Source organism: Carassius gibelio, chromosome A16 (genome assembly GCF_023724105.1).
Source record: "Carassius gibelio isolate Cgi1373 ecotype wild population from Czech Republic chromosome A16, carGib1.2-hapl.c, whole genome shotgun sequence".
NCBI lineage: Eukaryota > Metazoa > Chordata > Actinopteri > Cypriniformes > Cyprinidae > Carassius > Carassius gibelio.
The window spans coordinates 1,013,171-1,026,141 of record NC_068386.1 but is presented as its reverse complement, the minus strand read 5'-3'; the positions used below and the strand labels follow the sequence as shown (position 1 = coordinate 1,026,141).

General features: G+C 29.7%; 1 protein-coding gene across 3 annotated transcripts in view; it reads right to left on the bottom strand.

Moving 5' to 3' along the window:
• The window catches only part of LOC128030301 (cyclin-dependent kinase 14), a 144,732-nt gene that overhangs the window by 98,377 nt on the left and 33,384 nt on the right, over positions 1-12,971 (bottom strand). For all 3 annotated transcript variants that reach the window (XM_052617798.1, XM_052617801.1, XM_052617800.1), the window contains 5 exons: positions 12,564-12,803; positions 10,220-10,314; positions 7,980-8,059; positions 7,077-7,171; positions 1,942-2,004 (listed from right to left, as the gene is read on the bottom strand). In XM_052617798.1, coding sequence (XP_052473758.1) covers positions 1,942-2,004; positions 7,077-7,171; positions 7,980-8,059; positions 10,220-10,314; positions 12,564-12,803 — 573 coding nt within the window. The remainder of the gene's footprint in view (positions 1-1,941; positions 2,005-7,076; positions 7,172-7,979; positions 8,060-10,219; positions 10,315-12,563; positions 12,804-12,971) is intronic.

Here is a 12,971-nt window from a genome sequence, read left to right as displayed (position 1 = left end):
AATCCACAGTGACAAAACAGCTGATGAATTACATAAGCAACTTCTGCTCGCTGGCCTCATTCGCTCCATCACGTCTCACTTTCACACTGACAAACTTACTCTTTCACTGCAACTTTCTACCAAGACATTGACTGAACTGAATTGATTTCAAGGAGCACATAAATCCTGTCATTTCTCTGGTTTAATTAATTTACAGGACTGAGATCAAGGTGCTGGCTTCGATAAGGTCATGGGTTTGATTCCCAGGGAACACATGAACTGATTTCCAAATTTTGATTTGGATAAAAGCATTTGTAAAATATAAACTTTAAACTATGCATGAATGTATAAACAATTAAATCAAGTAAAAAATTAAAAAAAAAAAAAGATATTTGTCAATGCAACACTTCTCATAAAAGCTAAATCACTAAAATAAAGGAAAACAGATTTTAAAAAAATATATCATATTTATTATTTTCATTATTTAATTTAAATTTATTTATTTAATTATTAATTACCTAATTTATTTCTAATGAAATCAATCAAATTAAATAATAATAATAATTATTATTATTATTATATTAAATAATAATATAATATTAATAATTATATTTTTGTACTTTTGTTTATTTATTATTTATGTCATATTTATTATTTAATAATTATATAATAATAAAACAAATAATCTAATAATTTATATATAATAACAATAATCAAATCACCAAACAGAATGACCAAATAACTTAATTATTACATTTATTTACATTTACATTTATTTATTTAGCAGACGCTTTTATCCAAAGCGACTTACAGATGAAGACAGTGGAAGCAATCAAAAACAACAAAAAAAGAAATGATATATAAGTTTATGGTGAAATTGTGATGAAACGATGGGTTTGCTGGAATCACAAGCAGTTCTGTCTTGGCAAGGTTGAGTTGAAGGTGATGGTCCATCATCCAGCAAGAAATGTCTGTTAGACAAGCTAAGATGCGAATAGCTACCGTCGGATCATCAGGATGGAATGAGAGGTAGAGTTGAGTGTCATCAGCATAGCAGTGGTATGAAAAGCCATGTTTCTGAATGACAGAACCTAATGCTGCCATGTAGACAGAGAAGAGAAGTGGTCCAAGAACTGAGCCCTGAGGCACCCCGGTAGTTAGATGTTGTGACTTAGACACCTCACCTCTCCAAGATACTTTGAAGGACCTATCTGATAGGTAAGACTCAAACCATTGAAGTGTGGTTCCTGAGATGGCCTTTGCCAGTAGGGTTGATAGCAGGATCTGTTGATTAAAAGTGTCAAAAACAGCGGACAGATCAAGCAGGATAAGTACTGAAGATTTGGATTCTGCTCTTGTCAGTCTTAGGGCTTCAACAACTGAGAGCAAGGCCGTCTCAGCTGAATGTCCACTTCTGAAGCCAGATTGGTTGCTGTCAAGGAGATTGTTGTGTGTGAGAAATGTAGAGACTTGTTTGAACACAGTTCGTTCAAGTGTTTTTGCAATAAAAGGAAGAAGGGAAACTGGTCTGTAGTTCTCTAAAAGAGATGGGATGAGGGTGGGTTTCTTAAGTAGTGGAGTTATATGAGCCCATCTAAATGATGAGGGAAAAACACCAGTGTGGAGGGATGTGTTGATGATGTGAGTGAGTGCAGGTATAACTGAGATGGAGATGAGATGGAATAGGATCAAGCGGGCAAGTAGAAGGGTGATTAGAAAGGATGAGTTTTGAGACTTCTGCCTCAGAGAGTGGGATGTAAATGAGTGTATGTTTGCTGGTGATATGAGCTTCTTAATATTATTATTAATCGTATTATTATTATTATTATTTTTATTAAATAATTATCCAAAAAAATTGCTTTGTTGAATAATCTTTTAAAGTCAACTTAAATTTTAAACTTAAAAAATGTAATAAAGCTTTTTAAAATTAAATTATCGTATATAATAATATGTCTCACTCACCCTGACGTTGTCTGGATGGAGACCACCGGGATGTTTGTCCATGTACTGACACAGATCTGTGTGCTGTGTGAGAGAGAGAGAGAGAGAGAGAGAGAGAGAGGGGCGTGAGACACCGACTCTGAACACAACTTGCCTCAATAGCACACAAGTAATTGCAATTTTTATTAGATTTCAATAACAAATGAGAAAAAAAAAAACTAAATTTCAGAAACCTACTCAGCTAAAATGTTTGATTATATAAACATAAACAGTGATGGAAGCCAAAAAATTCAATGTCATAGATGAATATTTACTGAGGAGGTTGAAACGACTTCAGAAAGATGCAAGCATCACTGTTATTTTGACAAAGATTATTAACTGTACCAGTACAATCTGTTCACTTTAGTGATTCTTGCAATGGCGATGGTTCAAAAAGAAATGGAAGAAGGAGTTTTTAATAAATTATATCTACTAGCCAACATTTAACATAACTTCCCCCCCCCCCCCCCACACACACACACACTTCACTTCCTGTCTAAACACAGCCTATCGCAATAAAGGCAAAATTCCCCAAAAATATATCAAACAATATTTTTTTATTTACTATAATATATATATATATATATATATATATATATATATATATATATATATATATATATATATATATACGCGTGTGTGTGTGTTTAATCATTTATTAGTTTTTTATTAAACTTATTTAATAATAAGTTATTTTATTTATTTCTAATTAAATAAAATGTATTATATTATCATTAAATAATAATGCTTTTAAATATATTGTTTATTATTTTTCATGATTCAGTAGTTCATTAAATTAATAAATTATGATAAACGTATTTAATAAAATGTTTTATTACAAATTAAATAAAACAATTATTTTAAAAAGTAATGTTTTTTAAATATAAAATATATTTAAAAAATATTATTTATGATTTAATTATTAAATAATTGAATAATATATTGTTTTATTTTAAACAAAATATAAAAATGTATTATTAATAATAATATTTTTTTATTTTTAATTTAATAATAAATAGATTAATTGAATTTGAAATAGAAAAATAAAAACACTTTTCTTCTGTATTGAATGAATTGCACATATTCATCGACATTACTTTTACTGCGAGGACCGTCTTGCATGATTTTATTTCTCACTGCAGTGTGTTGTGGGAATTTCTGTCATGAGCTCATTTTTCCTGCAAGTGAGAGCTGACAGCAAACCCAGTCTGACCGTCCGAGTCTGATACCCACAATGCACTGCTCAGTCTGATATTTGCAAACACCCGCAGATAAACGTTCATGAATAATGCAGTCGCCGTCAATCATTATTAACCGCTCGCCAGGCAAAATGAATTGATTTCCTTGCCGCGAAACCTTGTGTTTGTTAGGGACACGCTTCTAAACGTGAAATGAGTCTCAGCGGTGGCTCAGATTAATATCTAAAGCTCTGGCACGCTTCTGTCAACAGACCCCGGCTATCAATAGCTGAGCCGCTGAACAATCTTCGTCTTTTGATTGTTTTCTTTGACACCCGACGTGTTAGCTTAGCTCTCATGAATAAATCAGAGCCGCGCCGCAATCTCACGCTCTTCAAAATTAGCCAGAGGATGTACAAGGCACAGGAAAATACTGTTCACCAGAGTAAAAGAAGTGTGTTATATCAGAGACCACGGCTGGAAATAGAAGAGCACGCTATGAGAAATAAAGCTAATCAGAGAACAGCAGTCTCTGACACTGACCTCGTCACAATTAATTGTTTTTTTTTTTTTTTTACAAATTTACCTCGTCATAATAATTAAAAAAAGAAAATAAAACAACTGTGCCCCTGGCCCTAAAACCAGAAAACCATAGCAAAAAATAAAAAATAAATGTAAAAATAAATGTAAAAATGTTAATAATTATATAAAATAAAAAGTACAATAAAAACTGACCTCGTCACAATAACAAATAAATAACAAAACAAAAGAATCTGACCTCTCACAATAATAAATAAATAAATAAATAAAAATGGACCTCGTCACAGTAAAAATAAACAACTAAATAAAAAACATTTACCTCGTCAAAATATATATATATTTTTTCAAATAAATAGAAAATAAAACAACTGTGCCCCTGGGTTTTAAAACCAGAGCAAAAAATACAAATAAATAAATAAATAAAAAACAGACATTGTCACAATAAAAAAATTAAAAAATAAATAAAAAATGACCGCGTCAAAAATAAAAAAAATAAAACAACTGTGCCCCAGGCCCTAAAACCAGCAAACCACAGCAAAACAAAATGTAACTACTATTAAAAATATAAATAAATAAAATAAGATGCCATATGTGCCAAGACTCTAAAACAAGCAAACCAAAACAAAATACTAAAATAAAATGCTATTAAAAATTTGCCCGAGACCCTAAAATCATAAGTAATAAAATAAAAAATAAAAACATTAATGAATAAAAATAAAAAAAACATATTTGCCCAAGACCATACAACCAGCAAACTGCAGCAAAATATTAAAATAAAAGAAATAAAATAAAAAAGTGCACATTGACCTCTCTATGAAACAAACGTCAAATGCATATCAAAACATTTTCAGACACAAACTTAAAAAAAGTAGTAATTTCTTTCTTTCTGTGAAGAATCAAATCAATCATCAAGATTGATATAAGTATGAACTTCAGACCTGTTTTCTTGACTTCCCCTTTTTCTTCTTGAGAGTCAATTAACTGGTGATATCTGCCTGTACAAGAGCACTTTACACACCGCTCTTAGTGGACCATTATCTGAGTGTGTGCTGGGAACATTAATGTTTCGAGTTCGCTGGAAAGGGCATGTTCTCCAGACCTTCACCTTTTCTTACTGTACGGATCAGTTTTAATGAGCCAATGGACTAATTCATGTCCGAAACCCTCTCTGGATGTAAAATCATGTTTTAAAGATGAACTCTGTGATTTCAGGAGCACCTGAGTCAAACTCTGCTTTAGTCACGTTAGTTAATTAAAACAGTCCTGTGAGAAATCTCCCCCCGTCTGGATCTGTGATTGCTGATACTCTACTTTTACAAGGTTTCTCGTTTATTTTGACCTTTTTGATGTAACTAACTTTGTGACTATAATTGTCTTGTGCACCTTCTCTAGGTCAAATAAAAGTTGGTAATTCAAGTAGTAAGAAGAAAATAAATCAATATTTTAATATAGAATTATACATTATGTACTATAATTTTTTTATTATTATTGATACATTTTTACTACATTCTATTATAAATTATAATAAATAAACTATAAATGAATATAAACAATTATAAAGTGAAAAAAAAATACAAAATGAACAATAAACTAAAGAATAATAAAAAATGACATTAAATGAATTAATGTTTATTTTATCAATTTTAATTAATAAATATATTTTATATTAAATTGAAATATTTTAATGAAATAAACATATTTTATTTTATTTTAATTATTTAATAAGATAAGATATTAAAAAAGCAAAACAAATCACAACTAAATAAATTAATGAATACATTTTTAATAAAATAAAATAAAATACAGTTATAAAATAAAATAATAAAAAATAAAAAATAAACATCCTCAGTTTAAAAAAAGAAAAAAAGAAGAAGCTGAGGCTCCTGTCCAGACGTTCCCTGCAGACGGACACAGATTGTCCCTTTAGGCTCATTAACACTTTCTCTGTTATTTCTAAAGCTGCTTCAGATGCTTCAGGACCTTTAAGAGAGCGCAGACGCAAACAGGACAGACTCTCAGCAGACTCTCTCTATTTCTGCCATGTAACATTCAGATCAAACACAACAACAGTTCATAGTGAACATTTCAAAACAAATAAACCATAAAATAATCAACATTATAATGAATTTAATTTAAACTCAAGAGCTTTTGCACTTAATTTTCAGTCTGTCCAGCACACAAATCTATCATATGACTTCAGAAGACCTGAAATATGAATCATATGCACTAATATCATTATTTTTTGTGAATTCTAGAGCCTAACATCTCCTTTTGTGACTGAAAATGAACCTGAGCAAAACTATATAATAAACCATTATAAATAATAACTACAAATAAAATCACAAATCTAAAATAAAAGAAGTCTAAAAGTGTAATAAACTACAATAAAATGCAATAAAGTGTTAAATAAAATGAAAAAATATTTTTTAAATAAATATTTTTTGAAAAATAAAATAAATATTGGACAGTATATATCAATGTTCACATGCAGTATTATTATTATTATTATTATTATTATTATTATATTGATAGCATTATTATTATAATTATAATAAAATGATTTATTATTATTATTATTATTATTATATAAAAATTAACAATTATAAATGATAAGACACTAGAAGTTGAATAAAAAAGTCAAAAAGTACAATAAATTCAAATAATAAATAAAATGCAATAAATTACTACTTTTTCTTTAAACAAATAATACAATATTTTAGAAAAATAAAATAAATATTGGACAGTATAAATCACTGTTCACATGAATTATTATTATTATTATATTGATATCATTATTATTATAATTATAATAAATAAATTATATATTTATTATTATAATTTTTTATAAATTATGATTATCATTATTAAACCATAAACAATCATAAATAAGAAACTACTAAATATTTTTAGAAAAATCAAATAATTATTAGACTGTATAAATCACTGTTCAAATGCATTATAATTATTATTATTATCATTATATTGTTAGCAATAATATTATAATTCTAATAAATAAATTATAGATAATAAAAATTTAATTACATTCTAAAAAAAGGCTGTGTTGTTTCAACCCAACTTTGGGTCAAATAAGGACTAACCAGCTGTTGGGTTAAATTTGTATTGCCCAAAAGTTGGGCTAGTCCATATTTGACCCAAAGTTGGGTTGAAACAACACAGCCTTTTTTTAGAGAGTATAAATAACAGTAAATAATAAACTCAAGACTGAAGACCTGAGGCTGGAGTAATGCTGACTAAAGCATCACAGAGACCAGATCCAGCGGCTGTGAGACACAGGATGTGGAAAAGTGTGGAGTTACAGAAAATAACAAGAACTAAACACTATTTATAGGAGAACGGCCGAGGCCTGATTTCCATCCTGTCAGCAGATCTGATCCTCACCACATACTCGAAGACCAGCGTCAGGGTTTCCTTGGTGTGAATGATGTCGTGGAGCAGAACGATGTTGGTGTGTTTCAGGCCTTTCAGCAGAGACGCTGCACACAAACACACACACATCACCGCTTTCACTCTTGTTTGGGATTTATTTGTGCTTTTGTAAAATATGAGAATGCAGAGGCAGATGACAATTTCTCTGTCAGTCGGCGGTTCCTGGATTTAATTAATAAAAACAGTTTTCCATGCTCACATGAACACAGGAAACAGAAAGCAGATGTGCATATAGTGACTTCTAAAATTAAAAATAATTAATAACTTGTATCCAGACGTGAGCGTAACATTTGCAGAACTTTATTAATTTATTATTATTATTATTAATACAATTGTTTAATAAATAAGAAACAAAATAATAGTAAACAAGTAAATAATCAAATTTATTAAAAACTAAATTAAAATTAAATTCAATAAGTATTAAATAAAATATTTGCAATAAATAATTATAAAATAAAATAAAATTTTATAAAATAAAATAAAATAAAATAAAAATCACTGTTATGTGGTATTTGGTAAACTGAAGCTTGGTTATTTTCATTTTATGTTTCACAAAAAAGCAAGACAGAAAGTCATGATATAAAGAAAAAAAATCAATAAGTATTTATTATTAAAGGATTTGATCACAAGACACGTCAGTTAAAATTATTACAAATAAAAAGATATGAAAAATATGAAATTAACCTCTCTTTTCTCCTTTTCTTCTCACTGAATCAGCTCAGAAACTTTATTTGACTTTTATAAACTGATTTAAGGCGCTCTGTGGTTTGTATGAGCAGATGTTGTTTAAGACGTCAGCTTCAGTTTCTCTGTTCTGTGAAGGCCACAGTAAAACAAGCGTGTGATGAGACTCACCTTCTCTAATCGCAGTGAACGGTGTTCCTTCCTCTTCCTGAAGACGAATCACTTTCAACGCAACCAGCTTCCCGTTCACCCTGCAAACACACAAACACACACCGCATCAACAGGTCTGGTGTTCATCTGATCCACACACTCTGTTTATGTCAACTCCACATCATGGGTTCGATTCCCGGGAAACGCATGAACTGATAAACTGTTAACTTTGAAATCCAATGCAAGTCGCTTCCGGTAAGTGTCTGCCAAATGCACAAAAATATATCAAATATATTTAAAAAAAAAATCATTTAAATACACAAATAAATAAAAGATATTGCAGAGTGAAACTATATATTCATGGATCCAAAATATACATAATATTATTTATATATTTAACTGTAATATTTATTATATTATATTAATATAATGTTTCACTCTGAAATATTACATATTTATTTGTGCATTTTAAAATATGTAAATATTTTATAGATTTTTGTTCTTTTGGCTGAAAAGGAAACTAATAAATAAATAAAAATCTATCTGTCTATCCATCCAATTTATTTAATTATTTATATTTATTAATTACATTCAGTTTGACAATTATTTCATTTGCATTTAGTATTTTAGATTGCAAAAAGATTTATTGAAAAGATTGATTAAAATTAAAACAGACAAAAAAATAAATAAATAAATATATATATATATATACATATATAGTGTGTGGCATTAAATAAAATTATCATTATCATAAATGTAAAATAAAATAATAATAACATTTATTTGTTCATTTTTCTTTGTTAATTATAAACAATTTCTTTGTTAATTTATTTTATTAAAATAAAATAATACATAAAATAAAATACTTGCCAGTATAAATCCCTGTGCACTTGCAGTATTTGGAAACCTGAAGCTTGGACATTCTCCTTTTATGTAAATATTTATTTATGATGTATTTAATGAAAGAATTAAACCAGAAGTATTATAGCAACAGAAAACAGAATTTGGGGAAAAAGTTAAACAGATGTCTTTGTGTGCAGTCTGATTTAATCCAGTTGACTATAGTTTGAGACGAGGGACTGATGATGTCATCAGAAAAGGAAAGTGGTTTCAGAGGCAGAGCGAAACTACGGAGAAAGCGTTTGTGTTTTTAAATAAAGGCACTGCTGGTTTGTGCTCGGGTCAAGAGTGATTTACTGTCGACTTAAACTCAATGAAATGCAATTTAGAGGCAGTGGAGTGAATCTGAACACAGAGCTCATAATGAACCTACACACAAATAACATCATTACTATGAAAAACACTGACAATAACGCACTATTCATTTCACGCTAGCTCAAGTTTTATTTTCCAGATTTTCATTTATGAAGGAGAAACAGGTGTTACACGCTCCTGTCGAAAAGGCTTTCATTCGGCTTTCATTACAGCAATATGAAAAACCATTTCATTCAGATTTCACATAATAATAATAATAATAATAATAATAATAATAATAATAATAATAATAATAATGATCTCCTGCCTCTTTGCTTACAGTTCTGTTACCAAATGAGGTTTCAATAGAGTTTAAGATCGGCACAAATAAAATTAACACCCAATTATTTTACTTACAGAAAAAGCCTCTTAAAGGTCTTAAATTATTAGACTGAATTAAACAGGCTGCATCTCACTTTTAAGTAACTGCAAGCTTAAATAGTCAAGACATGCTTATTTAATATTAATATATGTATTGGAATTGATTTAATGTATGATTTACTATATATATATATATATATATATATATATTTAATAATTAACAAGCCTGAAATAGACACGGACTCTTATTTTGAAATGTAAATCCTTTACTTAACTGTTCATTCAAAAAGATCAAAAAATATTGGAACCCAATTATTTTATTATTATTATTATTAATAATAATAATAATAATACAATTTATACATTACAATGGATATTTAATCAGTAACATGCATTAAATACACTCTTATTTTGAAATGTGCATATTTTACAACTTCAACTGCTCCTATGAAAAGATGAGCGAAATATGAGACCAAAAGTATCCCAAAAAAATGATTTCATGCATTAAGAGGTTTATGGAACCATGAACAAGCCTGGAATTTACAAAGACTCTTATTTTGAAATATATATATGCTTTACTACTTAATATATGATATAAAAAACCCTAACGAATCCTGTGTTTGGTGTTTTCTGGATTCAGTGTTTTATGATTTGATAAATAAATGAATGTAATAATCTGGACTCACTTGCTCTTCCCTTTGTAGACGGTGGCGTAGGATCCCTCGCCGAGCTTCTCCAGCTTCTCGTACGAATCTGCCTTCCCGAACTTTGGGCTCGTGGGCTGAAAGAGAGAGAGAGGATCTTTCATTCGATGCTGAAGCAGATGTGAGTTCAGATCCAAGACACTCGTTTCAACTGAAGGAAGAAAAGTTCATTTTTGTGACGTTTTCTTACACCTGAAGAACATCAGTGACTCATCGGTGTCTCATTATTATTCATGAGAATGCATGTCCTCATCCAATGAGAAGACGCCACTCTTAATTATTCATGAGCGCATGTGTTGATTTCCTTCAGACTGAGATCACATACAGTAAGTGAGACACATTCATAGATGGAAAGTAGATGTTTTCACTTTATAAGAGTGTTTGTGTCGCCGAAACATACACAATCCATCCACAACATGAGTGTAACTGTTCTTCGAGTGTCTCAAAAACAGCACACACACTTATAGAAATCACATACATGAAACACTACAAATGAATACATTTATTAACAAGTCAAAATAAATGGAAAAAAGACTAAAAAAATTAAATTAAATAATTTTAAAATTGAGATAAAACTCTTAAAAGTACAACTAAAATAAATAGAAAAATGTAAAACAATTTATTTTAATTTAATCATGATTATATTTTTAGTAAGTGATTTATTTAGATTTTTTTATCTTATAAGAATTTATCTTTAATTTACTACTTTTGTTTATTTATATTATGAATTTATTTGTTTTAGTAAGTGTTTTATTTAGATTTTTTATTTTAAAACAAATTATTTTAAATTCATTATGATTTTATTTGTTTTTAGTAAGCGTTTATTTAGATTTTTTATTTTACTTTTTTTTATATTGTTTTTTTAGCAAGTGTTTTATTATCATTATTTATTTTAATTTACTTTTTTTATATTATTTTTTTTAGATTTGTTATTTTAAAATGATTTATTTAAATTTCATACCACGATTTGATTTGTTTTTAGGTATTTCACGAACTTTTATTTTATAAAGTGGAGCTCAGAGTAATATGTGCTGAATGCAGCTCTCTCTGAAGAGCAGTAATGCTCCTGAAAACGCAGCGTTTCTTCAGTAATCAGGTTTGCAGCCTGACACCGATCCGAAACCGCAGCAGCGACTCAATTATTGCGATTGGTGTGAAAGATTACCAGACTCTTTCCGGATAAGCGCTCGCTCCGATGTGTCTGTAACCACAAACCCTGCAGCCTTTATCAACACCAGACACCAGCTGTCTCTGAGAACCCTCAGTAAACAGCAGCTCAGCACGGCCTTTATTATCCTGACCGAGAGAACGGCTCTGAGTGAAGCTCTGTAGGAGAATAAGGGGAAGGGTGTTTTGGGAAAGAGGTCAAGCTCTCTCTCTCAGCTCCTTCTGTCTGGTCTTACACTCATCCATTTTTCATTGGTGTGAATCAGAAGCAAATGTGCTTCCTTCAAACTGGCCTCCTTCAGCTTTCTCTCTCAGGACAATCGTGCCTCGCTTTGGGAATTACATACTTCAGAAAGCACCTAGCCTCTTTTAAATTAAATTGAAATAAATATAGTAATTATATAAAATGATGTATGCAAAGTGGTGTTCATAAAAATAGCTAAGTAATAAAATAATGCAAAATTTGTAAAAAATAATAATTTTACAATTAAATAAAAAACAAATAAAATCATTAAGTACAATTTAAAATTTTTTTAAATAAAAAATAAAATCAAAGTGAAATAAAAATCTAATTAAAATCTTTATATGAATAAAAGTGAATAAAATAAATAAATTAAAATGAACTTTTTTAAAACATAATAAATATAAAATTAAAATCAATTAAAAATCAAAACTTACTTAAAAAATTATTAAACAAATAAAATCATTAAAAAGTCAATACATTTTAATTTAAAATAAAAAAAATCAAAACGCACACTAAAGATAAATATAAACAAAATCATTAAAACAAGTCAAATTTAAATTCTTTAAAAAATCTAAAACACTTACTAAAAATGAACAAGAACTAATGTAAAATTTAAAATACGTCAATATAAAATAACAATTCTAAACAAAATATAACTTACTAAAAAAATGAATAAAATAATCATGTAAAATGTTAAAAAAAAAAAAAACGCCTCCATATTAAACTCTTATTTTGATGGTATACCTGTATGTCATGTGATTAAAAACTATGATCGTGAATGTGCTGTTAAAGTTAATATTTCAGCGGAGAGGGGTTCAGCACACAAATCTGTCCGGATATGTCTAATGATGATTATAATGAAAACAAACCCGAATCAAAGAAGCAGCTACTGAAGGGATTCAGGGGGAGACTCACGGAGCTGGGGCTGGAGTGACGCCGGAGTTTGGGAGACTCTTTCCCGGAGGACGAGCTCTTGGCGTTGATGCAGGCGTTGTTCTCCGAGTGCACACGCTTCACCTGACCGGCCGGTTTCTCGAAGGGGTCGAAGCCGCTCTGCGTCCGCTGCACCTTACGGTCCTCAGGGATAGTGTCCAGGGGCTTGATGAGCGAGTCTGATCCCTGACCGCTGCGAGTGGACATCTTTGTGACACATATCTGAGGAGAACAGCATCATCATCAGCACTGTACACACACTGGATTTCTGACGCTTTAGATCTGATGCATTTACTGGGAAGGACAATCATCAAGCACCAGTCAGTTTTAAATAAATCTCAGTTTATGCATCTTCACACTTTTTAAATGCAAAAACAAGACAGGAATCAA